This window comes from Coniophora puteana (assembly GCF_000271625.1).
Source record: "Coniophora puteana RWD-64-598 SS2 unplaced genomic scaffold CONPUscaffold_21, whole genome shotgun sequence".
NCBI lineage: Eukaryota > Fungi > Basidiomycota > Agaricomycetes > Boletales > Coniophoraceae > Coniophora > Coniophora puteana.
The window spans coordinates 130252-155425 of record NW_006913073.1 but is presented as its reverse complement, the minus strand read 5'-3'; the positions used below and the strand labels follow the sequence as shown (position 1 = coordinate 155425).

At 53.5% G+C, this 25174-nt stretch overlaps 8 protein-coding genes across 8 annotated transcripts; 2 read left to right on the top strand and 6 right to left on the bottom strand.

Moving 5' to 3' along the window:
• Window positions 1-147: 147 nt before the first annotated feature.
• Window positions 148-818, bottom strand: CONPUDRAFT_78176 (carbohydrate-binding module family 13 protein; the record flags this gene model as incomplete). The annotated part of the gene is made up of 4 exons (XM_007777382.1): window positions 148-274; window positions 349-551; window positions 608-657; window positions 728-818. 4 exons carry the CDS (start codon window positions 816-818, stop codon window positions 148-150), a joined length of 471 nt encoding a protein of 156 aa, XP_007775572.1.
• A 720-nt stretch (window positions 819-1538) lies between these two features.
• Window positions 1539-5033, bottom strand: CONPUDRAFT_133258 (actin-like ATPase domain-containing protein). The gene is made up of 7 exons (XM_007777381.1): window positions 4736-5033; window positions 4525-4598; window positions 4295-4365; window positions 3615-4179; window positions 3350-3560; window positions 3196-3297; window positions 1539-3134 (listed from the first exon to the last, which is right to left on the bottom strand). The coding sequence occupies exons 1-7, from the start codon at window positions 4879-4881 to the stop codon at window positions 1886-1888; spliced, it is 2418 nt and encodes an 805-aa protein (XP_007775571.1). The 5' UTR covers window positions 4882-5033; the 3' UTR covers window positions 1539-1885.
• A 244-nt stretch (window positions 5034-5277) lies between these two features.
• Window positions 5278-5699, bottom strand: CONPUDRAFT_160253 (uncharacterized protein; the record flags this gene model as incomplete). The annotated part of the gene is made up of 4 exons (XM_007777380.1): window positions 5278-5331; window positions 5395-5457; window positions 5527-5608; window positions 5665-5699. The coding sequence occupies 4 exons, from the start codon at window positions 5697-5699 to the stop codon at window positions 5278-5280; spliced, it is 234 nt and encodes a 77-aa protein (XP_007775570.1).
• A 179-nt stretch (window positions 5700-5878) lies between these two features.
• CONPUDRAFT_170229 (uncharacterized protein) lies at window positions 5879-8183 on the bottom strand (the record flags this gene model as incomplete). The annotated part of the gene is made up of 6 exons (XM_007777379.1): window positions 5879-6127; window positions 6185-6417; window positions 6511-6787; window positions 6844-7143; window positions 7206-7586; window positions 7656-8183. 6 exons carry the CDS (start codon window positions 8181-8183, stop codon window positions 6071-6073), a joined length of 1776 nt encoding a protein of 591 aa, XP_007775569.1. The 3' UTR covers window positions 5879-6070.
• Window positions 8184-8972: 789 nt separating this feature from the next.
• CONPUDRAFT_67823 (glycoside hydrolase family 115 protein) lies at window positions 8973-13202 on the top strand (the record flags this gene model as incomplete). Its single annotated transcript, XM_007777337.1, has 21 exons — window positions 8973-9468; window positions 9522-9540; window positions 9599-9805; window positions 9858-9983; window positions 10033-10064; window positions 10119-10259; window positions 10316-10435; window positions 10490-10565; window positions 10622-10694; window positions 10752-10793; window positions 10845-10862; window positions 10923-11227; window positions 11287-11446; window positions 11499-11617; window positions 11728-11784; window positions 11842-11928; window positions 11988-12373; window positions 12436-12473; window positions 12523-12665; window positions 12719-12990; window positions 13102-13202. 21 exons carry the CDS (start codon window positions 8973-8975, stop codon window positions 13200-13202), a joined length of 3018 nt encoding a protein of 1005 aa, XP_007775527.1.
• Window positions 13203-13456: 254 nt separating this feature from the next.
• On the bottom strand, window positions 13457-15098 carry CONPUDRAFT_147829 (uncharacterized protein; the record flags this gene model as incomplete). The annotated part of the gene is made up of 6 exons (XM_007777378.1): window positions 13457-13759; window positions 13888-14079; window positions 14128-14321; window positions 14376-14429; window positions 14782-14954; window positions 15001-15098. The coding sequence occupies 6 exons, from the start codon at window positions 15096-15098 to the stop codon at window positions 13457-13459; spliced, it is 1014 nt and encodes a 337-aa protein (XP_007775568.1).
• Window positions 15099-19489: 4391 nt separating this feature from the next.
• CONPUDRAFT_67809 (atromentin synthetase) lies at window positions 19490-22573 on the top strand (the record flags this gene model as incomplete). Its single annotated transcript, XM_007777336.1, has 6 exons — window positions 19490-20117; window positions 20178-20314; window positions 20365-20603; window positions 20661-21497; window positions 21551-22308; window positions 22368-22573. The coding sequence occupies 6 exons, from the start codon at window positions 19490-19492 to the stop codon at window positions 22571-22573; spliced, it is 2805 nt and encodes a 934-aa protein (XP_007775526.1).
• Window positions 22574-23038: 465 nt separating this feature from the next.
• Window positions 23039-25152, bottom strand: CONPUDRAFT_67730 (uncharacterized protein; the record flags this gene model as incomplete). The annotated part of the gene is made up of 10 exons (XM_007777334.1): window positions 23039-23201; window positions 23281-23428; window positions 23493-23778; window positions 23862-24006; window positions 24081-24315; window positions 24379-24418; window positions 24479-24515; window positions 24569-24626; window positions 24683-24889; window positions 24960-25152. 10 exons carry the CDS (start codon window positions 25150-25152, stop codon window positions 23039-23041), a joined length of 1512 nt encoding a protein of 503 aa, XP_007775524.1.
• Window positions 25153-25174: the final 22 nt, after the last annotated feature.

Here is a 25174-nt window from a genome sequence, read left to right as displayed (position 1 = left end):
TCAGCATCATCCGAGCGGTACACATCAAGTACACGTCAAGCGCCTTGATATTCTGGTACAGTCATAGTACGTTTACAAACTCGCAGTGCAAGAAGCAAGCCACGTATACATTTGCCCACCAACCACCGCTCTGCCGTAATTCTCTCTCTATCCCCGGAACTCCTCGAACGTCCACGCCTGGTTCTGGCCACGCCACTTGCCCCACAACTGGATCGTGTGCGCGTTGCCGTGGTCGGCCAAGTCCGCGTTGAAGTACATTCCGGGTATCAACAACCTGGAAATCACATCGAGCCCAGCGTGAGTACCCTCGTCCTCATTGCGGCGAAACAAGAACCGAAAGCTGCCCACCTGAACGCATTCGCCTCTCTCTCGCTATCGAACCCTTCGCCAGCAAACGCCTCACGGTTAGGGATGATCTGCCACTCGAGCGGGACACCTTGACCGATGAGGTGCACGCCGTCGCCGGGCCCGCTGGCGATGCCGATGAAGGTGCCGGGTGCCTTGAGAGACTCAATGGTCCAGTTGCCGCTGTTCTGGCGGAATAGCCTCCACTGCGAGATGTCAACCTCGAGATCAAGGACGGAGCGAGATATGAGAGCGAACTCACCGCCTGGTTGTGCGCCTCCTGGCCGCCGCCTTTGTCGTTCCAGCCGATAACTGTAGATGGGCAACGTAGGTTAAATATTGAGACAAGGATGAAGTCGACGCAGAGGGAACGAGGACGTACCGGACCTCTGGTCCGCGCCGGAGAGGTCGACGACCTTCTCGGGGACCTGGAGGTTTCTGATCTTGTACGTCTTGCCGCTTTCCGGAGCCATGGTATGTTAAGTGCAGTGAAAAGTGAAGTCGAATTGCTGCTCAACCGCGATTTTATGCATCCCTTTTATACCATCTCTCTGCACTTCATGTCTGTGGTGGTTCGCAGCTCACGTGTCGTACGCATAGCCAGTACTCAATGACTCGCAGTGCATCTATACAGATTGCCGCGAATTAGGCAATGCGGGCATCTGACAGAACCTGCCAGCGGCATTGCGAATGCTCAGGATTAGCTCTAATCGGTAGCTTGTCGAAGGCACCATCAACACGAGTACCGCCCATAGACCACTAACACAACTGTCTTTGACCAAATCGATCAGACCAAACAAGACAGAAATTGTGAGAAGAAGAAAGTACTGAATAAAAGGAAGAGACCGACGCACAAATTTCGCGCCCATAACCGATTTCAAATCCTCAGAAGGCGAGTGCATGGAACACATGCTACTGCGGCGGGCAAGTAGCTGACTATAACATTACGTAGAAATGTAGAAAGCATGTGAAGAAGATGACCGGGAGCGCTGGCGAACCGTGAAGAGAAGAAAAACGAGCGGGCAGAAGCGGGCCATGATGACCACCGCGCGTAAAAGCCCAGAAAACGCCGGTGCGTGCCTTCGGATTCCCTCTCTTCTGCTGAAGCGATATCGATGAACGAAATACGTCAACCCCGCACACAGTTTAGCGAAATTTAACATGAGGACACAGGACACAAGACGGGATGTGAAGTGTTTCGATTAAAATCTGTGTACGGAACGCTTCCCAGCTCTAGCAAACCAGGAAAAATAACGATATCATGAAATCCCAAAGATATATACATTAATACGGAATGAATGAAAGCAAGAAGAAAGCGACTTTTGGCCGCGCACCGAAGCTGAACGCATGCTAACAGCGTCCAGAGGGATGCATGTGCAGCGCAACTTCGGGCGCGGCGTGTGTATGTGTATGTATAGTGTATCCACCCATCCGTCCACCCTCCGCATAGGCATGATGTACGTAGTTGTAAGATGTCCGACCCTCTATCCGCAGCCCTACCAGCCTGGCGCACCCTCCTCTACCCGCAACCACGCACGCTTCATACGAGATTCTTGCACAGCATGTTCTCTAGCCTGCAGTACTCGGGCACGATCGCCGCGTACGTCATGAACGCGTCCAGATCCGCCTCCGCAACCTTGGCGAGGCCCATCTGTGCCTCGCTGTCCGCCGTCGGCAGCGCGCTCACGGGCGTCAGCGCCGTCGTACCCCCTCCCCCATTCGCGCCTGCTGCTCCACCCTTGTCTCCAGAGCTCGTCGCAGCGCCCGCGGCCATATCAGGCGTAGTGAGCGCGCTCGACGGCGCACCACCAGACGCAGTCCCGCTGCTGTTAATCGTGTCCGCCGTCGACGCAGTAAGCGAGCGCATCCTCCCGACATCCCTCCCCAAATCGCGGTCCGCAAACCCGCCCGCAAACACCGAGTTATGGTGCAGCATCCCCCCGTTCGGCCCACCGTACCCGCCACCCAGAACACCACCACCGGGCCCCTCTTCCTCTTCCTCCTCTTCCTCGACTGTGACCGTCGCGCCGAACCCCGGCCGGTGTCCAAACGGCGTCGACGCTCCGCTGTTCGCCCCGCTCCCCGGGTGCCCCCCGCCTCCTCCCTGGGGCGCATTCGTGTTCGTCCGAAGCGGCGTCGCGCCCGACGCGACCCACCGCTTCCCCAACAACCTCCGTATCTCCTCCTCGAACCCGCCGAGCCCACGCGCCGCGCCCGCAGCCCCGTGCCGCTCCTTGCCCCACAGCCAGCGCGCGACGTACGCGCCCCCCAGCGCGGCGCGCGAAGGGAACCCGGTCGCAGGCGCGTTGCGGTGCGGCACGACCTGCGCCGAGTCGACCTGCGTGCTGGGCATGAACACGGGCGCGTTGAACACGTCCCCGACGAGGTTCGCCACGCTCGGGAAGTTGGCCGCCGCGCCTGCGACAAGCATGCGCGCGGGCAGCGGCGTGTAGTCGTACGGGTCGAACGACAGCCCGTGGCTCGGCGGCGCCGCGTTCGGGTTGTTCCGCGCGTGCAGCGGCGAGGGCGAGGGCCCCGCGCTGTGCTGCGTGACGTTGTTGCCCCGGTTGCGGTTGAAGTTCGCGCCGAGCACGCCCGTTGAGATCATGCGCGACCACCGCACGCGGAACGACATCACCTGGCTCTCGAGCAGACACCGCGGATTCGCGCGCAGGTCGCGGAACTCGTTCACCTTGATGCCGGTCTCGAATCGGAAGATGCCCTTCACGTGCGACAAGGGGTGGCTGTCGCCTTGCAGAAGCCAGAAGCTGAACAGCTTGTCATCGAGTCTGGGTTTGTGGTTCATCGTCAAGTTTTTTCGAGGGCACAGCGCGGGGGCAAATCTCGTACCCTATCGAGCCGCCGGGAGGGACGATGGCAACAAGCCGATCAAATGCGCTCCAACTTTTTGTGTACATGTCTCGCACAAGGGCTCGGGGCACATCGGCATTCCTTTGGGGAGTTAAGTAGGCCGACATTTGCCTTAGAGTAACAAGCAGCCTACCGTGTTGTAAGTGCGGCAATGTACCGCCTCTTCTCGTTTGTGTCTTGTACTGGGTGCGGGTAAAGAGTGTATAGTCGTGTGGGTGTGTAGTTCTGGGCAGGCGTGAGCAGCATGTCCATCGGACCAAAGCTCAGGACAGCATCAGCTGGCGAAGGACATAGGGATAGGTAAGCAGAAAGATAGTCGGCAGTAAATGGGGTAACGAGCGTTTCTGTACGCCCGCGAATCAGCAAGGTTACGGAGACAGCGGTACGATAACACTCACCTGGCTCAAAGCCATACCGATCGCATAGATATTTCGACACATTATACACCTTCCTCGTGCCAGACGGGTCCACTTCGCCCAGCCAGCTCCGCACCTTCTTCGCGTCCTCCCTGTTCCCGCCAATAATATCCAACACGCCCTCGTCCCAATGCCCCTGCCCATTCGCCGCGGGCGCACCAGCATGCACCCATATACCGGTCGTCGTCGCCTCCGCCTCGCTCATATTGACCCAGCGGCCGACAACAAGACTCGCGAGGAAAGAGCTCGCGAGCTGCACGCGCCCGGTCCGCGCCCAGACGTCGCCCGTCCAGGCCTCGCGCACGCGGAGGAGGTGCGCGGCGAGCATGGACGCGTTCGCGCACATGCCCACGCGCTGGGCCATCATGTCGGGGCCGCCGAGGAGTCCTTCGAGCGCGAAGCCGTGCGTGTGAGCGGACGTATCCTGTGCGACGGGGGTGTTGGCGAGGGAGAACGTGTTGGGCGGGAGCTGGGAGTGGAGGGGGAGGCGCGGGTCGAGGGCGGGGAAGGGGGTGATGGGCGAGGCTTTCCACCAGACAAAGGCGTGCTGTTGACATGAATGCGAGTGCGAGTGTGGACGTTACGGGCCGACGATGACAGGATAGCACAACCGCGGTCGGTCAGCGAGTAAGACATGTGCGGAGGCATTTGTGGATCCGTACCTGGGCACACCCACCGATGGACTTGATTCTTGTCAGGTCGTAGTTTGTGCCCAATTTTTCGAACAAAAAGTCTGGACATAGGGGGGCGACATAAAATGGAGGAGCAGGGACACGTGGTGTGCCAGGCGATCGGAAAGGGAAATGCCGAGAGACCATAAAAGTCAGTTGGCAGTCGTAAACGAAAAATTTGGTTCCGCGCGGCGGGAGTGGGGTGTAGCGGATGGACGTACCGAGGGCTTTCACCCACATATCGACGGGTGTCGTGTACGCATCGCCAGGCGTGGTGAATATGCCTCCCTGTGTCCTTGGAAAGAGAGGCTGTTACAAACACGACTGGATGACGAGGGTTTGGAAACTCAAGGGAAAATGACGCGTATGGATGGGCACGGAGGATCGAGGAGGCGAGAAGGAAGCAAAGAGCGAATGATGAGGGTAACGTACTGGTATTCTGGCAGCTCCTTGTCAAAGTCGACACACTCCACACCAACGAGGTCGAGCGACTCGTCTACGATCGATGCCCTGAGCTGGTCTGTTGCGAGTTCGATGCCGAGGAAGAGAGGCGTTCCATTTTTTGAGGGTGCAGGCATCGCGGTGCTCTGCAATTAGTGGGGAATACGAGAGCTTGTATGCGTTCGATTGCGGAGGTATAATCCGGGTGTGATATGATGGTATAGGGTATGTGCGGTGGCGTGTTAGGGATGAGGAAGATGACTGTATTCCGTGGCTGGATAGAGAATCTGAAAGGGACGTCTATGAAGTGATTTGTGTCGTCTTGCAGTCGTAACAAACTCTTAGAAGAGGGAGAGAAGGGCTAAACGATGTCGTCCATGAGGTTCTCACCCTGTCCTTCTCGGGTGCAAGGCATCAGCCATCTACCCTCGTTCTCACGCTCATCCGCGATGTTTAGGCGCTCTTCAACACTTTCCTGTTCAGTGTGTAATTCACACAAACTACTGTACAATGACACCAACACATCAACATCCTTACGACGCCTCCTTCACCTGGTCCAGCTCGTGCGCAAGCTTGACAGCATCGTTCTGCGGAGGAGCCCCTCGGTTATTGCACATCCATAAACCTTATTTCAGCCTGACAGAACTCACCCCGTCCCGTTTGATTTTCACCGCAGGATCGCCGTCTCGCGCGTTCCTTGAGACCGTGTTCCCCTGCGCGCGGCCATCAGGGCGCATGACATCAGCCACCCAACGCCTCAGCCTCAATTTGGAATCACGCACCTTGTTGCTCGTCACTTGCGCCTTGCCCTCTTCCACTATCTCGTCTACTTTCCCCGAAGGATGTCCGCCGCCCCACTTCCATCTTTGACCACGGGTATCAATCGATGAGATTCGCAGACGCAATAGAGCAGCACTCACGAGACTTTCTGTCCTTCTTCAAGCTTGTCGGCCATATCCGTAATGCGGGGAGGTTGCGATTGGAGGACTGGGGTGCGAGCTGTGCGGCTTGTCGCGGCGCTCTGATTATAACGGATTTGTCCCATTCGATCGCGGGCTCACAGCACTACGTCACCGACGCCCAGACCTAGTCTCGATCGTTGTACGAATAGCGTAGCAGACTGCTTCTGCAAGGGCTGTATTTGGGCTGTATAGCTTTTCAATATGTTACGTGAACTAGAATGCTACACCACAGTCAACTACGCAGCAAACTCCGTCACGATCTACAGTACGCCAGATTGAAATCGAATACTAATAGTAACCGCCATGGTCTGCACCTAAACGGAACACACCCTCTAGCACAGGAGTCCACACCCTCCGTTTATCATCACCCTGCCTGAGAGACGGCTCGTCCCAACCAGGTCCTACAGTCCTCGAGATCGTCCTAGAGACACCCCGTAAGTAGTATCGACGTCCAAGACAGAGATGGCGAAGCAAGTACTTTAGAGACGTCAAGCAAATCCTGGATATCCAAGTCCACACCGCGAATTTCGCAGATAGCCCGACGCACATGCTCCTGCCATACCTCCATAGTAACTTGATCGCCCCGGTGGCGAGACCCAGAGATGGCCTTGCCAGCTTCAGCTTTGTACTTGCGAGCGAGAGCCACGACAAGCCCGTCCAGAAGAGCCGCGCCGGTAAGTACAGACAAGCAGTATCGCAGGACGTCCACCTCTACCGCCACTGAGCATCAGCATATCCCCCACCGAAAGCATAGCACCAATCCGAGCGAGGGGCGGGGAAGAGAGCACAAGCAGCGAAGCATACCCGTACCCAGTAGCGCGTCAAAGAGCATATCCCACACCTCCTTTTGAACGTTAGCCCACATCTCGGTCGTCCCGACCGCCCCGCGCAGCGACGCAGACGCGATCCACAGCTCATCAAGGTACGATTGCGGCGTGACAGTTCCGAGACGATAATCAAGCGCGGAGAGCACGTCGCGCTGTGCGGTCTCGAAGTCGTCAAGGGAGACCTTGTACCTCAGCAGCGCCCGGAAGTCAGACATGCAGACGGGCTCAAGAGGGGGCATAACGTCGCGGTGTAGCTGCGAGGAAGGTGCGCTACGAGGTCAGCGGACAGACGGAAGAAGGGAGCATTTACCTTGACGCTCAGCGCCAGACACGCGAGAGTGACATCCCAAATGAGGGACTCGAGGCCTTCGTCGATCAGGAGCGCTTTCCCAGCGACCATATCAATCATATCGTCGTCGCAGGTCCCGCTTGAATGGTCGTAAGGGCGATAGTTGCCTCGAGCATCGTCAAAGCCACCACACGAGCCAGCGCCGACCGCGCAATATAGATACCTCAGCAGCATACGCGCAGCGCAGAACCGCGTCTCGGGCGAAGTCGACAGCTGATCGTGCAGGTCGTCCTCGTGCGGCAATAAAACATCCGGCAGCACCTAGCCAGTCCATCAAAGAGAGTCAGTCAACAAACAGAGAGGGGGAGAGACGGCAGCCTTACATCGAGAAGCCATCTGATCGCCTTTGTGCGCAGCTCCGAAGGGATTCCAAGAGCGCGGTCCCAGAGCCTATCGTCCGTGATCATCGACGTCGACTCGGGTGCGCGGAAATCGGTGTCTTCCTTCTCCAAGAGACGCTGGATGCGTAGTCCGGCGCAGTCTTCTTCGCTTAGGACAGGTTGGAACGCATAGTCGCCACAGGGATAATACAGAGAAGGGACAAGAATAGTAGGACCTCCAAGCGCAGAAATCCCGTTTTGAAAACGGTCGGCAGGGATCGGCTCGCTTGCCACAGTAATAGCATGGGGGCGCAGATCCGGGACACTGGTGGGGGCGCAAACGGCAAAGTCCGCTGGCCGCGGCATCGTTGGACCACAGTAGAGCTATGTATAAATGGGTGAGAGAGATCACGCATATACGATGAAGGGCGCAGAGTCCGGGGAGGTACGCACGCTTCGGAAACTCTCGTTCTCTTTCTCTAGTGAGGCTTGCGCCATGAGCGAACGGGCTTTGCGCAGGCTGGCAGGCCCCTTAGTACCCAGCGCCGGATGGGAAGTCTTGATGCGTTTCGGCGGAGCAGGGCCATCGAGGTCGCCGCCCAGGGTAGCGGGCGAGAGGATCTTCCGTCGAGTGCTCGAGTACCGGGTAGGAGGGGTGGGAATACCAACACTCGGTAGACCAGGAGAAAAGGAGCCGGCGTCGCAGAGAGAGAAGCTTTCGGACCGAGTCACGAGAATGAAAGGATGAGATAGGTTATCAGCCAACGTGCGAGATCGAGAAGTGCCGATTTGTGCCGTCGTCGGAGAGCATCGCACAGTCAAGTCCTTCGGCATATCCTCCCCAAGCTCGATGGAAGCCGAACTCGGCTCGGATGTGCGGGTACTTAATCCGCTCACGTAGGAAAATGCCTCCAAGTCGAGCGAGGTTGTGGGGGAGGAAGAGCGCTGGGGAGATATCTCGTGGCTCTGGGGCGAGGACATCAATGGCGAAGGTTCCCGAGAGCCAAAATATCTCTTCAAACGACTAGAAGGGTGGGTATATGCGCGAGACAAAGATGATTTGAGGCCAGTTTTTCGTCTATATGCTCGGGCGATAAGCGTGTCTTGGTCGTCAAAAGTTCGCATGCTTGAGAAAAGAGGCAGCGGTCAATGACTTTTTCGATGAGATATCTGAATAGGCGAAGAATCTCAGGAGAGTAAAGACGTAAGGATGTGAGATGATACCTGAGCGTCCGTCGACGGCAGAGACAAGGGAAGAGGCGTGGTCAAGTCAGAGGGGTTTGCATCGTCATCGTGGGAAATAGGTTTGAACCCCGACGTGAACGCGAAGAGGCTCTTGCCAAAGCCGTCACGACAACGACGTCCTCGTCAAGCTTACTCCAGCTCAAGCCCCGCACCATTACCAGGATGTAAGTTGCAAATTGACACTTTCACGTTGTCGCGCTCATCATGCTAACATCTACTTCGAAGACTCGCATCTATATATAAATGTCTTATTCCTAACGGGCCGCTTTATGCCGCCTCGACCTGACCAACCTCACGTGAGCACACAAGAAGCCATTCGTTAATTATAAAGGCTAGTCTTTAATTTCGCGCTGGTAAACTCATTAACCTCCCACCGACAAAAATCCAGGGAGCATGACACAGTCACGAGTCGTGCGCATCGTTGCGGACGACAAACCGTTATAAACGCGTAAGGCAAAACCGTGGGGAGGGCTCTCGCCGACTCGACCTCCGCTTAGCCCTTCAGACTCGCTGCTGAAGTTCGAGATGCGTGTTACTGGGGCCTTGCTCGGGCTCGCCGCCCTCATTGGGTGTGCAAGTGCCATCGGGCAGATGAACTGCACCTCTTTCCTGTCTGGCGCTTCTACCTTCCCTATCGTTGCGAACGGGACAGCTGCGCCGATCTATATCTCATCAGAAGACTGGCTCGGTGTGCAACGAGCGGCGACAGACTTCGCAGAGGACATTGAACGCGTAACAGGCGTAAAGCCTGCATTCAATAATGTCACTGCCGCAAGCGTTTCCTCTGCAATTCCGGCGGGCACGCAGCCTATCATCGTCGGAACACTCGGCATGTCACCGCTTATCGACCAGATTGTCAACAATACGGGATTGGACGTGTCGTCTGTGGAGAATCAATGGGAGGCGTTCATAACGCGTGTAGTCGAGAACCCTCTTCCGGGCGTGTCAAGCGCGTATGTGATGATTGGAGCTGACAAGAGAGGTTCGATCTACGCGATGTACGATCATTCTGAGCAATTCGGTACGCCTTGTGGCTACTCCCGAGATTCCATTTGCTTATAGTCATCCTTTCAGGCGTTTCTCCCTGGTACTGGTGAGCACCAATTGTCAGATCTCGCTAAGCTCGCCCTGCTAAAGCTGTTCACAACCAGGTGGGCAGACGTCCCCACGACGCAGCACGCGGAGCTCTTCGTCTCTCAGACGGGGTGCTACCACGGGAGCCCTACGGTGAAATACCGGGGCATCTTCCTAAACGATGAGCAGCCCGCTCTCGAGAACTGGGCAATGCACTACTTCTCCAATGGCACGGGCGCCTACTACACCGGGTCGCCGTTCAATTCAGATTTCTATCGCACTTTGTTAGTCTCGCAATCATATTAGGTGCATCGCGAGCCTAACGGGTGGTGGCAGGTTTGAACTCATTCTGCGAATCAAGGGCAACTACCTATGGCCAGCCATGTGGGCTAGCGCCTTCGGCGTCGATGACCCTCTTAATCAGTACTATGCAGACATGTACGGCGTAGTTATGGGCACCAGGTGAGAGATGTATCAACGTTATACGTGACATGTTCACCTAGCGCTGCAGCCACGAAGAACCAATCATGCGCTCACTCCCAGGTAAGATGACCATGTTAAAACACGCGTCATGAGTTAACTTTGACCTCTTTTCAGTTGAATGGGACCTCTTCGGTACTGGCCCATACGACTATGTCGCAAACAAGCAAAACGTCTATGATTTCTGGGTCGCCGGAGCGAAGCGTGGTGCGCCGTATGAGAACATATACACTATGGGGATGCGAGGCCTCGGCGACTGTGAGTCTCTCCCTTGCCCCTTCGATGCGCTGATTCAATAAAATCACGTATCGCAGTGCCGCTCGGCGATACAATCAACATCCCTCTGCTCGAAGGGATCGTGTCTGATCAGAGACAGATTCTGAGCGACTACGTCAATAATAACGTCACAGCAATTCCGCAAATGTGGTGTCTATGTAAGCTCACAAGCCGCTCGTTATGCATAACCTCTTACCTGGCGCTCTCTGTAGACCAGGAAGTCATAGGATACTACGAGGATGGGATGACTGTCCCTGACGATGTCACGCTACTATGGGCAGACGACACGTACGTCGCTTAATGGCTTTGGTTTAATTCCGAACGTCGCTTACACTACCACCAAGATGGGGCAATAACGAGCGTTATCCACTCTACAACGAGACGAGCAGAGCTGGTGGAGCTGGTATTTACTACCACGTAAATTCCCCATCCACTTCTGTATATCGGCAGTCAAACTGATTTCTCGACTTGCAGTATGATCTGGTGGGACCGCCGAGAGACTACAAGTGGATCACCGTAAGCCACCTTTGCAATTGTACGTTGATGGGAGAACTAACGACCGTCCAGAGTAGTCAAATGGAGAAGGTCGGGCGCTTAGTGCATATCCACTCAGGCTTATTTGACTAGTGGCTTGATATCTTGTAGACCTACAACCAGATGTCTCTCGCTGTCGAGCGCAACGCGACCCGCATCTGGATCCTCAACGTCGGCGACCTGAAGGGATACGAGATGCCAATTGAGTACTTCATCAACCTTGGCTGGGACTCAACAATTTGGAACCAAGACAATATCTATTCGTTCGTCACGAGCTGGGCTACACGCGAGTTCGGGCTTGACGACGACGATCGCGAGGCGGTCGCAAGCATCATCCATAACCTCACGAGGTACAACTCGCGGGTGAAGCCGGAGCTGGTCAACTCGACGACGTATAGTTTGACGAATTATCGCGAGTAAGACGCCCGTTCTTTGTGCTATCCAGAGGTTAGCTGCTAATGACTGTGGGATGTAGGGCTGAGACAATGCTTAATAACTGGGAAACCGTGCTGAACGAGTCGACGCGGATCTACAACAGTCTTTCGACTGAGAAGCAGCCCGCGTACTTCGAGCTTGTTCATCACCCCGTCATGGCTAGCTCTACTGTCAACATGATGTGGATCTATGCTGGGATGGTAGGCTTATTATGCTCATTTGCTAAGGAATCATGACTGATCGTCGCCTCAGAATAATCTTCTTGCCTCTCAGGCTCGTGTCGGCGCAAACGGCTATTTCACCAAGGTGCAGGAACTCTTCCAGAAGGACTATGATATCGAGGAGATGTACCATACGATTTTGGATGGTACGTACTCCTTTTCTGATTTTAGGATGAACTACTGAAGTTTCATCACTAGGAAAATGGGACCAGTACGTCCATGAATTGTTCGCCAAACTAGGCGATACTAACTGCAATTAGCATCATGGATCAGCCCAACGTGATGTATTATTACTGGCAACAGCCAATGCAGGACACGTAAGTATCCTCGATGTCTTGAGGATCGAGGCAAAACTCTGAAATCACAATCCTCAGAATGCCTATGGTGACGTGGGTGCAACAGCGAAAAGCAAACATCGCTGGTGTCATGAGGATCACCCCCGAGGAGAGCAGCGGTGCCTGGTGAATAATCACTCGTACTTCATACACACGCGAGAGCATGCGAGCTAACTTTGACCCAGGCCAGGCGACAACGAGAACGACTGTGCTCAAGGTTACAGCTGCCCCAATCCGACTGTATACCTCGATCCTTACCTCCCATTTGGGAGCAAATACGTCGACGTCGGCTTGGGCGGCTCGGAGAACTTCACCTTTACCGTCACATCCAATGTCAGCTGGATCACAGTCTCTCCTTCCGGAGGATCCGTCTCGTTGTCAAATCCTGAGCAGCGTGTGTACGTGAGCGTCAATGACTGGAGCCAGGTTTCGGGCAATCAATCTGCTCTTGTGAATTTCACCACGACGGGACCGGATGCGACGGATACGACCCTTCAGAACTTCACAAACACGTTGACTGTGCCGGTGACGTTTGTCGCAAACCACACACAGCCGGCTTCCAATTTCACTGGTACGTCCTTTGAGTGTGGTTCGGCCCGGATGAAACGAAACTGAAACTGAAATCTTGATCAGGCTTTGTCGAAGGTGATGGTGTGATTTCTGTTGGTGCGGTAAGTCGTCGTCCTCACTCAACACCATATCAATCTAACTAGGTGACAGGCGCACACCTCCAGCAACACGTCTGCGGCTGGCATAACGTGGACTGAGCTTCCTGGGTATGGTCGGACGCTGTCAGGCGTCACCCCTATGCCTCGTACAGCGGATAACAACACCAACTTTACCGCTGGAGCCGGTCCTTCCGCGTAAGCTCATATCAATACTGACTTCCATATGTATCCTCACTTGTGGGTGATAGACGCTACGACTTCTACAACTTCAACACGATTGGCCAGGAGGGCAACATCACCATCACAGCCTACCTTGGACTCATTCTCAACACGAACGGCAACGATCGCCCGACCGCATTTGCCCTGCAGGTGGATGACGGCGAACCACAGACCGAGTATTACGTCCCGTCGGCATCTCCTGGGACGCAGCCACCCGAGTGGGATAATTGGGTCGCACAGAACACGATCACGACTCAGACAAATTTTACTGCTTGGCCCGGTGCCCACACCCTTACAGCAAGTCAATTCTTATAGCTTCTTTCAATCTCGGGATTAATGATACCCCTCTAGCTTTGGATGGTCGAGCCCGCTGTTATTGTGGAGCGTCTTGTTATTGGTGAGATGCAGCCAGTCATTTTACTTGAGAAAAACCACTTGCTTATGCAAATATTCACAGACACTGGCGGCCTGCTCCCAAGCTACCTTGGTCCTCCAGAGAGCATTCGCGTGTAGAGTGAAAACTGCAGGTTGTCTGCGCATATACTATTCACCCATGCGACTGTTGCAACATCATGTGTGTAACATTTACTGGACAAAGATACATGGGCGCTCATCATAGCGTCTCATTTGTCATCATCAAACTCACAAGGTTTATTTCTGCTTCACTTCCATTGAACTTCGGGTCATTGTCTCAGGAACACATCTCACACTGTTATTGGCCGCCGTTCTGCTCCGCGGGGTAGCGAACGTTGAACGGCGACTTGGGTTTATTGGGTGGCCGGCGAGTTCTTGTGGCTGTTCCCAAGGCAAAGTTCATTGACAGCCCTTAGGCACTGCAAGTCCCGACTGAATGGAGGTTGAGTCGTTTTACCGCTCTGCACATGTACGCCCCGTCTCGGCAGGCTCCTTGACATCCGCGTCTCTACTTTGAGCGTTTTGTTGAGCTGCAAAGCGGCGACACGTATTCCTTCGAGTTCGATGCTGCTCCGCTGCCATGATTCAGAACTTTCAGAAGTCCGAACATGGGTAATGCTATTCTCCGCGTGTTGGAATTCTTCATTAACAGTAAGCTTGCTAGAGTTATCCAGATGTGAGATGTATTTATGGATTATGAATCAGAAGCTCCACTCGGTGTGTGGGTAGATACAGAGCGTGACCACCAGCTACTATGGTTGCTGTTACTCTCAGAGGCACTAACTGAGCACGAGGTTGAACGTGGTGGGCCAAGTTCGTCCAAATCGACAGTTGTCCAGCTCTTCGATGGATGTGTCTGTCTTCCTGTCTGAACCTGCGTTTCACTGAGCAATTCCAGATCGTCACCACGGTTGAGTAGCTTCCAGCCGAATACGACAAATGCGAGAATGTTGCACGAGCAAAGTTCGACAGTTCCCTGAACCCGATGAGATCGCATATGACCAGGGTTTGAATAATTACTTACCTGAATATCGATTGTCACACCACCAAGGAAGCTAGCGTTGGGCACATAGGCGAGATGAACAGCGGTTGCAACGCAGGTGAAAATGACGCTTCCGCCGAAGCATTTAACGAGAACTTTGCTTTTCCTATCCTTGCTCAGGTTTCGTGCCATCCAAAGGAGCGTCAGAACCATGACTACACTCGCTACTATATTCACTTGTAACTCAAGTCAGCACAAGCAACGCCCGACAGCCATTTGATTCTTCTTACCGGGGAAGTCGACATACGAGATGTACATAGGCATGATACAGTCAAGCTCCCAAACTGCATGTTTAGATCCACAGCCATAGATGAAAACGATTGAATGCGCGGCCCACAAAGCGGCGAACAAACTTAGGATCAAGGCCTTCAATCTTTGTGAACGTGAAGTGGGAGGTATGCTTCGCCAAGCCGAGATTATAACACTCAACCGCGCAGACCTGTCGAGAAATTTGGATGAGTGGCAACAAAAAACGGCTATACAGACCCGTACCACAGAACTATCGGAAACCCGACTATCGTTGTCCATTGCGCAATTATGTGCTGAGACATGCTCACGTAAAGAGGGGCTTGATCTGGCACTCGCCACCGTCAGCCCTATGCGAGGCACCACTGATTATTTCTAGATAGGACTTACTAATGGATGTGCCGATGAACCAGGCGGTGATCGCATCTGAGATGACGACGGAGAGCCCCAGAGCTGCCCACCCATCGTCCCACCGGAATCGTCGAAAGCGCACTCTGAGATACAACCTGCCAATGGTGGTGATCGCGGATATCGCGTGAAGTACCGTCACCAACACTGCCGCACTATGAGCGATCTGACATTTTCATTGAAGACCAAAGACTTGCCCACAGTGGCGTATCTAGAAACCATCGGTTGTTTGAACGACAAAAGGAGATGTCTGCACCAAACAGCTGCAGAAAAGGATGGCTTAGCCCAAGGCTGGACATTACATGGGCAACGGAGACCCAACCGAGAGCTCACCATTTAAACAGAGGTCCATGAGAATCAATCCCCCCACACCTACGGGACGTAACAGCACTCGAGAACTGTAACGGCGAGATAAACTTAGAACAGAAAGGCTAAGTGAGAGCGAGTCGGGGTTAGACAAAACGATTAACCGTGAAACCTTTTTTCCATGAGCAACGTTGCGCGAACGCCGCCTCCAATGTTGAGATACTGACATGTTACATGGCCATATATGAGAAGGTATTCCCTACCGAAGAACCACGAGACCTCGGTCGCTTACGAGACATGCAGCCAAACCATGTGCAGAACCAAACTTTGATCTACAATAATACAGCGAAGAATCGTAGTAAACGCCATGCTCCCTATCGAAGATGAAGATACGGGGATAGGGGAAGATGCGGAGAGGCTAGATGGTTTCGGAGGTCATGGACACTGGACAAGCAGTTAATTGGCGCCGGAGTATGCCGTTGCCATGGAATCGCCACCAAATCTGGACGAAGTGGAGAGCCCCGAAAGTTTCAGGGGCGGCAGCGGAGACACGCCCAAGACACGCCTAGGCTGTATGTCAGCTTCTGCCGTTGTAAATTGTCACGTAAGTAGTCAGATTGAAATACCACACGTTCGCGTCCGATTGTATGTTGTTTTTCGTCGGGACCGACCCTGGATATTTGTTACTGCCTTCTCGCGATCTTCTCGGTTGTCATGAAAAGATCACCTCAGTTCCAACATCTGGCAAGGTATAACAATCGCATCCCGGACCAGACGTAAATATCGAACGCGTCTGCGGCGCCGTAATTCTGTTTGATGATATGACCGTAGGACAAAGAACCACGTCTAGCGTCTGCAAGTATAAATACTCTCGGCGGGTTCTACAGCTATATGATATATCTACAATTCTTGTACAAACTATTTCACGTTTTATCACTTTGCAAGAAGCTGACTGAATACAGCGCCGTTTGCGGTTTCCGTTGACCAATAGCCATATACGTTGCCCCACTCCCACGAGAGCTTTCGTCAAACTGACGAACGTCAGGACGAGATCGAGACCTATTCAGTAATATGTCGTATTGATCAAGTGTTGATCTTATACTAACCAAAAGGTTAAGTAAATCAAAGTAAGCTGATATGTCTCTTTCAGGATAAAGACGCCTCCTCTGTCACACCCGAGTAGTGGCGTAGCTTCCAGCCTTTCGGAAAGTTTTTTTAATCAACCGAAACCCAAAACTCTTGTTCCCTTCCGCTAGCTGACGGTATTCTCCACGATCATCGCACTTATGATCTTGGGGACATTAGAGGCCGTCGGTCACCCGTTTTACTCTCGTTCAATGGAATCGGGACCGGGGCGGTCCGGCGATATATTCTTTGACGTTTACGTTCTTACTATTCATTCGTTAAGGTTGTATGGCGCATGGCCTTGATCCGCGAGCCAATAAATGTGGCCACGTCGTTGAGCAGTAGCAGTAGCATTATTATGTTTACGGATCCTAGGTTGGAATGCGAATCCACACAAAAAGATTGCCTGTAGCCTTGTTGAACTGAACGAGAAGCCCCTAACTATCAGCGCTCGAAGTTTAATGAACTTGAACTGATTGGGCGTCGTGTGAAACAATGCTCGCGTGTTGTCAGAGAGGGACGTAAAGATATCCTTAATGATTTCCATTGGCCGTCTCGCGTGCCCTTGGCGCTGAGAACTGTTCCTCACGGGGTGCGTATATGAAGCTCGCTTGCTCCGCAGATTATTGCCCATATCACTGGCCTTCCTTCCTCTCCTCGAACTGCTTTGTTTGTGAAGCAGAACTTCGTCTTTACGCAAACTCCTGGAATGAACCCGCTGCAAAGCGACGTCTATCCGTCCGATGGACTTGCGGATGCTCTCACGGGTGAGAAAGGTACCAATCATATCATTATAGCTGCGACTGATGCTACCATAGTGTTGATCACCGTACTCCACGCACTGGCTGTCGCTGCTACTCTCGCGAGGACCTGGTTACGAACACGTTATAAACGGTTCCTATGGGATGATGGATGGGCTGTTATTGCACTTTGCTTTGACCTTTCCGCTGCGGTCACAGCATGGACGCTTGAAGTGCCCATGAGTACGTCTATTCTTGCAATCTTCACTATTAAACATCTTTGTGACTAGAAGCAGACGAGCCGCCCCTGCACCTGGACCGGCACGCGCACATTGTTTCCATGTGGATTAATATGGTGTCATTTGCGACCTTGCTGTGGTGAGCTGCGATTATCATCGTTCCAGCCCGGGAATGTACTCACGAACAGCAAGGTCAGCGAAGATCAGCCTTCTATTGTCTCCCTTCAGGATTCTGCCTGTAAATCGGCAAACTCGTCGGCTCAAGATAGCTCTTGGGATGTTTTGCACTTCTATGTGGATCGCAATTAACGTGGCAGAGCTGTACGGCTGTGGTCACGACGTTTCTTGGTACCATGGGCCAGTCATCCAATGCATAATGCCGACATACATCTCATACGTTGACTTCTCCAGTACGTTGATTGCTGTATCTCCACTTGACTTGCGACCTTTCTAACGCATTATCCAAAGCTACAATTCTGTTTATGCTTGTCATGTTTTCCTTGTCTATCTGGCTTGTTAGAACATGGCGGACAGAACATAAGCAGAAGATCATGGTTAACGTTCACGTTGGCGTTTATGCAATTTCTTTCTGCCTCGCTGTTATCCACGCTGTCTTCACGTTCCCCGCTCCAACATTCTTCGGCGCTGTGACATTAGATGTTGAGGTAGATTTGCTCACATTTCGATGATGATCTGTCAGACTAATCCTCAAACGTCTAAACAGGGAGCATCTGAGCTCGTCCTATGCAACACCCCCACATTTGTCGCGTGGCTCTGGAAACTAACGCACCGGGGAGAAGACCTAGAAGTCCACTGCGAGCAGCCGACTCGAAAAATCAATGGAGATGAACAGACGCCCTCTTCGAGTCTTACATGGACGACTGTTGATCTGGAATATCTTCCAACATGCTCGAACCTCACAGTGCAGAGTTTCCATTCCGTGAGTAGCAGTAGTCTAAGCGCCGCCTCGGAAATTCAATCCCCTTCTCGTAATGCTACTATCCGCTGGGCTGAGATCTAGTTTCTACTTACCGCAACTTATGTAAATATACTGTAACATCTTGAATATCGCTAATGTGAGGTTTATTTGGCTTCGCACCGTAAGGCAAATATTGAGTAACCCGGTTTTCTTGGCTTTGATTTAGGGGATTTCCGCTTTGAGACAATGGCGGCGCCAGGCAACCCAGCGAGGCGTTGGTCCATCAAATACACCTTGAACTCGTACCACTAGAATCATCTCCACTCTGCCCACACCCATCATGAGTCCACAATCGCCTTCGCACAGTCTCATGCCGTGAATTGGCGGTATCCTCTCACAGTTGACTATCCACGCCACAGTTCTCGTAACATCTCCTATCTCCGTCACCGCCACGATAAACTTTTAGACCAGGCTAAGCCTGCGGCATTCCCGGGGATACTGTCACGAACGTGCCGTTCAATAAAAAGCCATGCCCTTGGAGGGGCTGTCTGCGGCTATACGATTGCGCATTTGAAGAAGGTCGGCTGACCTCCGCAGCGCTGATGGGCAGACAGTATCGCGATGATAGCCTTTGGTGTTCCTATGAAGGGATCATGGTGCACGATGTTAGAAAGCAGCAACACAGGTGCGTCGTGGTGCAACATGATGGGATCCATGAAAGTTCCATAACTTCCCTTTACTGCCTCATCATGATATTTTGAATTAATACCTTTGTTTTGGTACAGCTCATATGATCCGCTCGGCCTTCGGGGTTCCCTTCATGAAGGCCATTTCATCTTTCAATCGCATTATTCCGTATCTCGTGTTATCTCGATGTCCGAGTCGGAACGTCAAACTATTTTCTCAGCTGCTTAGTATGATGCCGGCGCTGTATTGCTTTGCTAATACGAGGGGCTACTGGCCTTAAGCTGCTCGCCGAGGCTAGCGGAGAACTCGACTCGACCCGTTTCTCGAACTTGGCGCCCCTAGCCTCGACAATACAAATAATTAGCATGCGTCAAAGTGGACGCTTGGAATTAGTCCAAAAGAGCGATGGGAAACAGAACCGGTTTGATGAAGAAAGGTGAGCCATTCTTAGGAGCTTGAAGCTGAGCGTATATTTAGCCGCCTTCTTAGCCACTTCGCGAGTCAGCAGCGGCGATAACATTCTCCTCACATAACTCTCCTTTTGTTGGCGGGCTCTCTGGACCTCTCCTTTGTCTGTCTCCCTTTCTTTCCCAGCTATGGCACCTACCGCAGTACCCATACTTCCCACCTTGTCAGCCGCAATATCTTCCCTCAAAGCCTCGTTTAGGACAGATATGCACCCCCGTACTCTCAATGACGTCTTGCTCCAGTCAGTCGAGCGGTGGCCTGATCACGAGCTCAGTTTTGTCTCCTCCACGGCTCCGAACTCGTCCATCCAGTCGAAGACCTTCACTGAGTTCAACCACAATGCGCGGTGCTTGGCACGCGCTCTTGCGGAGTGGCAGAAGCCATTCGGGTCCATAGTGGTGGTGTATTTCAGCGAACACGAGGATAACATGGTCGCCGTGTGGGCGTGTATCATTGCGGGACTCGTACCTTGTCTTCAGCCTGCTCTCAGCGCTCAGCAGTCGCACAAGGAGGGGCACGTCGCCCACATAAGAAACCTCTTCTCCTCTACGGTATGGCTGACGAACGAGTCGGGCGCCGAGCAGCTGCAGTCGATCGAAGGGCTGGAGATTCATCTGATGTCGACGCTTCGGCAGTCCGCTCTTGCCTTCGACAACGTTGCCCCTAATTGGATAGCTCGCGCTTCCAAACCTGACGACGACGCCATCCTCTTTCTGACTTCTGGCTCGACCGGCTTCTCCAAGGTCGCCGTTCACACTCATCGTACCATCCTTTCCGCTTGCTACGCCAAGGGCGCTAACTATGGGCTGACCTCTCGCAGTCAGATCCTCAATTGTGCGTGTTTCATCTCATCACGTATATCTCCGTGATATGTGCTGACACCTCTTGTTCCAGGGGTAGGATTCGACCATGCCGCCGGAGCGGTTGAGATGCATGTAGCCCCTCTCTTATTTGGCTCCTCGCAGTTGCATGTACACGCCTCTGTCATCTTGTCTGATGTCGCTCAGTTCCTTCGTCTGATTGACGAGAAGGTCGGTATTCCTCTCCCTCACGAATTCCCCGTACTGACGTCTCCACTCAGAGTGTTGATGTCTCATTCGCTCCAAACTTCTTGCTGGCCAAACTTGCTCGCGATCTCGAGAGAAGGACTGACCTTGTCGGCCGCTTTGACCTGTCCTCTCTTCGGCGTATGAATAGCGGTGGCGAAGCGGTTGTATCCAAGACGGCACAGACATTCGTGGAGGTGCTGAAGAAGCTCTCTTACAATCCCGAACGCGTCTCGTTCATCACATCAGCAGGATTTGGTATGACAGAGACATGGTGAGCTTAAGATATATTTACCGCGCCTGTCCGAGCCCCTGACATAACGCCTTTAAGTGCAGGATGTATTTATGGTGCTATCAACCTCGCCTTCCAGGAGCCCAAGTACGAATTCCTGGAACTTGGTGAACCTATTCCTGGCTGTGAGATGCGCGTTGTAAATCCAGAGGACGGCATGACGCCTCGGCAGGACGGTGAGAGCGGCGAGCTGCAGGTCCGAGGTCCCATGGTCTTTGTCAGGTACTATAATAATCCGGAGGCGACCGCGTCGAGCTTCGTGGATGGGGGATGGTACCGCACCGGTGACATGGGTATCATAGAAAACGGCTCGATGCGCTTGAGTGGACGGATCAAAGACACAGTCATTGTTCATGGTGTCTCTTATGGCATCCCCGAACTCGAGACGCATCTCCAGACTGTCCAGGGCGTCACTCACTCGTTCCTTGCCGCAGCTCCGTATCGCGCAGCTGGACAGGAGACTGAGGGGTTCGTCGTATTCTATGCGCCCACCTTCGACCTACAGAATGACGACGACGCACCGGCGAAGCTTACTGAAACGCATCGTGCGCTGAAGGACATTGCGGTCAGGATGATCACGCTCCCGCCTCAGTCCATCGTCCCTGTTCCCATGAGCGAGATGGAAAAGACCACGCTCGGAAAGCTCTCGCGTTCCCGTCTTCTCTCACAGTTTATTCAAGGCGGTCTGGCAGGACACGTCAAGCGCGCCGACGATCTGCTAAGCAAGGCTCGCAAGACTACGTTCGTTGAACCCTCGACTGACGATGAAAGGGCTCTGGCTTCTCTCTATGCAGGCATCTTCAGTATGGATTCTCGAGAGGTATCAGCAAATGATAACTTCTTTGAGTTGGGCGGCACCTCCATCGACGTCATAAGGTGAATTTCTTGTGACAGAGAATCCACATTCGGCGGCTTATCACTCTCGACAGACTCAAACGCGAATGTGAAATGCGTCTTGGAGTCTCCGAAATACCCATCATCCAGATCCTTACGCACCCCGTCGTTTCAGATCTCGCAGCTTATATCGCCGGTCTTCATTCTACGGACGACGGCCACACCCATGAATACGACCCGATTATCCCTCTTCAGCTTACAGGCTCAAAGACCTCTATCTTCTTCGTCCACCCAGGGGTCGGCGAAGTGCTCATCTTCGTCAACCTTGCCAAATACTTCCAGAACGAGCGCCCCTTCTACGCATTCCGCGCACGGGGCTTCGAATCCGGCCACCCGTTCTTCGCCTCGATGGACGAGATGGTGTCGTGCTACGCGGCAGCGATGAAACGCACGCAGCCGCACGGCCCATACGCCATCGCCGGCTACTCCTACGGCGGCGTCGTCGCGTTCGAGGTCGCCAAGCGCCTGGAAAGCCAGGGTGACGAGGTCAAGTTCGTCGGGCTTGTGAACATACCTCCACATATCTCCGACAGGATGCACGAGATCGACTGGACGGGCGGGATGCTCAATCTGGCGTACTTCCTGGGATTGATCACGAAGGGGGACGCGGACCGGTTGCATCCGCAGCTGAAGGAACGGGCACGCGAAGAGCAGCTCAGCGTCGTTTGGGAGATGGCGCCGCCCGGGCGTCTCGCGGAGCTGCAGCTCACGCCCGAGAAGCTTGATCACTGGGTGGCTATCGCGGGTTCGCTGATCGAGTGCGGAAAGGACTACACTCCTTCGGGGGACGTTGGTGAGCATCTGTCCTTGGCCTATTGGACTTCATTTTTGCTTACCTCACTTGACTCACAGCCGCCTTGGACGTCTTTTTTGCGATCCCTTTGCGTGGCAGTAAGGACGACTGGCTGAACAAGCAGTTGAAGGCATGGGGTCAGTTCAGCCGCGACTCGCCCCAGTACATCGACGTGCCCGGGCAACACTACACCCTCATGGACCACGAACATGTTTCTCAGTTCCAGAAAGTCTTCCGAAGTCGGCTAGAAGCCCGTGGTCTGTAAATTCCATCCCCCTATGTTGAATAGGAGTGGGATGACATAGTGGCTAGCATGTGCGGTGGACTCTCCGATACTGATGCGCTCCTTATGTTTGTGGGACGCTTTTTAGAGACGGTTACGATACAATCAATAGGACTTTTGGAACTTATCGGACATTCCTGCATTAGCGTATTTTTCGTCGACCTAGTTCTCATTGAACTCTGAATAGAACTCTGACTTTTTGACCTCTTCACATACTGTCAGTCATGACACTACGATTATAATGTGAGTTTGACCCGAAGAATACGATGTAACGTTGGGCCAGACTAGTAGTACAAAGTACACGACCAGTACTCATAGTCCCCAAAACCTATGCCAGACCATCTCACCACACAGACATTCCTCTTATTCCTCCTAAAGCTGCTACTATCCATACATGACACCTTCTAGATCTACATCTCACAACACAGCATCCACTATTCAGTCAAGTTAGTTGTCCACAGGCGACTTGCACCCAAACGACGTCGCAGACCCAGAAGTCTGGAACGACGAAATAATCGTATACACGGCCGAGTACCCGCTGAGGGACGCGCACGAGAGACACGCGAGCGTAAGGAGGAAGTTCCACACATGAAAGGCGAGTCGTGATTTACTTCTTATTACTGTGCAGTGTGTAAATCAGTATTGGCGGTTCGGAGGTGCGGATTACGGGGCTAAAGAGTAAATCGCACTTACGTCCGCGTCTCCAGCGCGCAAGACTCCGCCACGTATCCCTGCGCACCGCCTCGGGCTTCGTCTGGCCCGCATCCTCGCCATCCATCGCATCCGTCTGGACCAAAAAGCCCAGCAGCAACAGCGGGGGGAATGTATACGTGAACTCTACACCATCAGCCGCCGTTCATATCAGCCCTCTCTTTAACTCTAGAACCGCGAAGATGCTCACGGAATATACAAATCGCGGCGACAAGCGCCGTGATATTGCTAAACTGCGGAATCGCACTCCCAATCACGAACGCGATCGCCCAGTACACGACGACGCTCCCCGCGAAAACGGCTTTCCCCTTCTGGCTGTTGACGGACGGGAGGCCGAAGAGGGGCACGAAGACGGTCTGGTGGATGACTTTGACTGCGATGTTGCCGTACATGGCTGCTGCGATGAGCGAGGCGGTCAGGTAGAACGCGTTGGCGATCGTTTGGATGGAGTACACGGAGATGGTTTGTGGAGCCGGCTACGATAAAAGTACCATTGAAGGTGAATTCAAACCCAGTGTGAGCGCGGGATGGGGAGAAAGCCAGAATGACGGAAACGCACGTTGACGACGAACTGGCCCTGGTACGAGTACACAAAGAGCCCAAAGAACATGTACACGACGCATATGAACAGCTGGCTCAGCGCCATCGCCTTCCAGAAATCCATCGGGCGCCGCATTTCCGCCATGAACTCGATGAAAATCATCCTGCATATTTCCAAACAGTCATCAAGCTCTCGTAATAAAGCATACAGACAGAAGATGTAAAAAGGAGGACTCACGCGCCACCATACGAAAACACCATCTGCATGATCCCGTTCAGCTGCTGCTGGAACGGCTGCAGGTTGATCGCGAGGCGCTGGATCGGCGCGGGCGTGAGAGCGGTCGCGGTATAGTTGGGCGCTATGTAGGGAACGGAGGCCATGACGATGATCATGGTGGTGATGTTGAGCCAGATGGACGCGTTCGCGATGATGCCGAAGCGGCGGAGGGTGCGGACTTGGCCGACGACCATACCTGGATGAGGGGATGTGTTGAGATGATAAGGATAGTATGAATGTATGCGTATGGGGTGCGTACCAGCAAGGGCCCAGAGGACGTTACATACGCTGAAGCAGAGCTGGAGGAGAGGTGAGCATGTGTATTGATAGGATAAAGTGCGGTCTGAACCAAGTCATACCCTGAACTTGACCATCTGCGAGAGACCCTGCCCATTACTGCAAGAGCGGTCTTGAGAATCGCCGCTGAATGTTCCTTCCAAATTACGTACCTGAGGACGATCAAACCGACGTTGATGACAAGCTGTATGGTCTGAAGGACGCTGCACACTGAATGCAGCGCATATAAGCTACGCTCTAATACATGTAAGAGGCGGAAACCCTACAGTGCCGAGCATAGGGCCCATATATGCGGTGCGCCAAGTCTCCGTACGTCCTCAGAGGGAGCCTGTCGGAGTCGAGCTTGATGAACATCCACCAGAGAAGAAGGCCGCCGTAGGCTGCCATGATGCCGAAGACGACGAAGCATGCTGCACCAGGGCCATATCCCACCTGGGCGAACGCCCAAGGGGAGGAGTACGGGCCCAATATATCTTAAAACATACTGAGGGTTAGTCAAGGTGCTCGGGGTGGCCACCCAGCTATGGAAAGGAACGAACGCACCCGTTGTAATCAAATAGAACACCGTCCCCCAAGATGCATTTCGCAGTGCACCCTCCGCGGCACGGTTCTCCTCCGGACTGAGCACAGAACGGTCCGTGTTCTCCTTGGTGGTGTCAAGGGAGTCATCGGAAGACCGATTGCGCCTCGAGAAGATGCGCGCCCACGGGCTGTCAGACGGGAGGTTCTTTGGCATCCTGGCCTCCTTCTCCCGTTGG